Below are 3113 nucleotides of genomic sequence, written 5' to 3'. Positions count from 1 at the left end.
CACAGTATACACATACACACACACCCACACTGTAAATTATATATTTTAATATGTACATGTATATTTGAGAAATGTCAAAACATGAGCCAGCTATAGTCCTCAGATGTGACTCGGTATTGGGAGGAAGTTTGGTTGTATGTTTTCATTTTTAGGTTTGATAAAACTCCCTCTAGATGTTCTCAGTATTTGTAGGTTGTTCAAGACATTGTCTAGGCTTTAGGTCAAAGATTTGTGGTGATGAACCCTTACTTATCCCCACAACAGAATACAGGCTTCCTAGCAACCACGGAACCATACCAATTATGACATAGAGGAGTTCTACAGTGTTCTACACATGTTCACGTGGCCAGTGATCATAACCAGAGGTTGCAGCTGGATGTAGGGCTCAGCTGGTGTCTCTTTCAGGGTGTGCCGGCTAGGTGAGATCAGACATGGCCCTTCTGCAGTCACAGAATGACATCTATGAAGTTATTCAGTTCATGGGTAAAGGGACATTTGGCGAAGTAATGAATGCGTGGAAGAGAGGAAGCAGACAACTGGTGGCCATCAAAATGCTCAATAATGATTCCTTTAGAAGTCACACAATACAAAATGAAATCAAGTTGCTGAAGGCAATTAAGGACGTTGACCCAGATGAACATCATATTGTAAAATTCATTGAATATTTCTACGATGAGGCTAAAGTCTATATGGTCTTTGAGCTTCTGCATCAGAGCTTATTTGAATACCAGAAGAAGATTGGATTTGCTCCAATTCCTGCCAGACACATACGGACAATCACGGCTCAGGTTTTGGAAGCCCTTTCCAAGTTAAAAGAGCTCTCCATTATCCATGCAGACCTGAAGCCAGAGAATATAATGTTCATTGACCAAGTTAAGTACCCTTTTAAGATTAAAATTATCGATTTTGGCTCTGCTAGTATTTTCAGTGATGTCAGATACGTAAAAGAACCTTATATCCAGACTCGGTTCTACAGAGCTCCTGAGATTCTTCTCGGACTGCCGTTTTGTGAGAAGGTGGACATGTGGTCTCTTGGCTGCATTATTGCAGAGCTCCATCTTGGCTGGCCTCTCTACCCTGGTAACAACGAGTATGACCAAGTCAGGTTTATATGTGAGACGCAAGGCATGCCGGAGAACCATTTGCTGAATGCAGCCACTAAATCCAACTTATTCTTTAAGTATAACGTAGATACCAAAACCCAGTGGAAAGTCAAAACTGTGGAAGAATATCAGTTGGAAAGAAAAGTGAAACCTCTCACGAAAAGGACATTTTTTAAATCACTGGACCAGATAGCATCAGTGAATGCACCTATGTTATACTGCCCAGATATAGAGGTACTGGCTGAATGCAGTGACCTGAAGGCCATGATGGAGCTAACCAAGAGAATGTTGACCTGGGACTCTCATGAGAGGATAACACCTAATGCAGCCTTGAAACATCCTTTTATTTCCCTACAGCAACTGAGAATGAACTACAAGCATGCAAGGTACTACCAACTGGCACAACAGTGCCACAACAATGCCATAAAGAAACAGGACAAAATGCCATCAGAAAGTTATAATAGTTTTCGTTCACCCGAGTATTATGGTAATGGTGGTCAAGTGGTGAAAGATCTTCAAGATATCGGTGAAATTCAAAGGACCATTAAGCAGATGTATGACCTCCATATTGTAGAATCTGCTAAAGAAGAGAACTTGAAGGTGAGGAGTGAGGGCACCTACCATCTGGACACACCTGGCAACCAAGATCAGACCAAGTGTCTCCATCACCAGCAAACAAGACATCCTGTGGCAACTCAAATTGATAATAACTGCACCTTGAATCAACCAAAGGTCCCTCATCTTTCAAAGTCAGAAAAATGGGGGGACAAGGAGAGCAGAACTATCAACGCTCACTGTCTGTCTTCATAAAAGTGCAACATAGGAGAGGACTGTGCAATATCATTTATAAGAGACCATCGTGTTTTACAGCAGAGGTGAGTGCCACCGATGGGTGAGCATCCAAATCAGGAATTTCATACATGAGGATAAGTGCTACATACTGCATATTGATCCAGTCAGATTGCAAGGGTAAAAAATGCTTGGTGGTCCAGTCATACAGCAATGCTGGTCTGGGGTCAGGGGGTTGTGTGCATAGTGAGCACAGGTGAGTGTACAGAAAAATAATCATGTGGGGGGCTACAGTCACTTAACCAGTTGCCTGGTGTGGTCACGTCGTTTGCGACCACGTCAGGCTGTGCGTTACCTGACATGGTCACAAACAATGCAACCAGTCAGAAATGCACACTGGGCGGATCTTCCAGCAGCCTAGATTGGCAGAGGGACTCCAGGCCCCCCTGCATCCCCCGCCGGTTGGAGGTCCTGCTGTGCTGCCGATCACTGCTGATCGGGCAGCACGGCAGGACCTCCACCCGATGGCTGCAGAGAGGAGCAGCTGCTAGGGAAATGTAACTGAACCAGCTCTCAGCCCCTTCCCCCAGTGCGATGGTCTAATATATTGTTGACCGATATTTAAAAATCAATATTATTTTTTTTTTTTTATTATATATATATATATATATATATTTAATAACATTGTGTTGGGTAAGTTATAAATAGATGTTCTTGACCTAATTCAGTCATATAAAAAATATAAAAACTATTTCTGAGCAGTTTTTGGAAAAACTATTAGCCAGTAAAGTGTTTCACTAAATCAGAAATGTCTCTCTAAATGCACAGTATTTATAACATGGTTTTTTTTTTTTTGTATCTGTGCAGCCGCACACATTGGATATCAATAAAACAGTGAAAAAAAGATGGAGTGTTCTGGTCCTCAAGAAGAAAAGAACGAACGAGGATGTGGCATTGCGCTCATGAAATTAACAATTAAGATCATTAAACTTTATTATTTCCCCTTAAAAACACATTGTCCTTTTTTTCTGCAAGATCAAAGTGGAAATTAAAATAAAAAAAGCTTGCGAAAAAATTTAATTAGTAAGAAGTGATTAATATATCTTAACCCTTCAGCACCCTCCATATCGTCAGATACTGGTTTTTTTTTCCCAATGCCCTAGTAAGTTTTATATTATCTCTTTATATTTTACATTGTGGGAAACAGATTAATTGCACTCT

At 41.0% G+C, this 3113-nt stretch overlaps 1 protein-coding gene across 1 annotated transcript; it reads left to right on the top strand.

Moving 5' to 3' along the window:
* The first annotated feature begins 431 nt into the window (after positions 1-431).
* On the top strand, positions 432-1913 carry HIPK4 (homeodomain interacting protein kinase 4). Its single transcript, XM_088450172.1, has one exon. The coding sequence runs from the start codon at positions 432-434 to the stop codon at positions 1911-1913; it is 1482 nt and encodes a 493-aa protein (XP_088306298.1).
* Positions 1914-3113: the final 1200 nt, after the last annotated feature.

Source organism: Taudactylus pleione, unplaced genomic scaffold, assembly GCF_031769625.1.
Source record: "Taudactylus pleione unplaced genomic scaffold, aTauple2 ptg000507l, whole genome shotgun sequence".
NCBI classification, from domain to species: domain Eukaryota; kingdom Metazoa; phylum Chordata; class Amphibia; order Anura; family Myobatrachidae; genus Taudactylus; species Taudactylus pleione.
The sequence above is the reverse complement of the archived record's forward strand: the minus strand, read 5'-3'. Positions and strand labels throughout refer to the sequence as shown.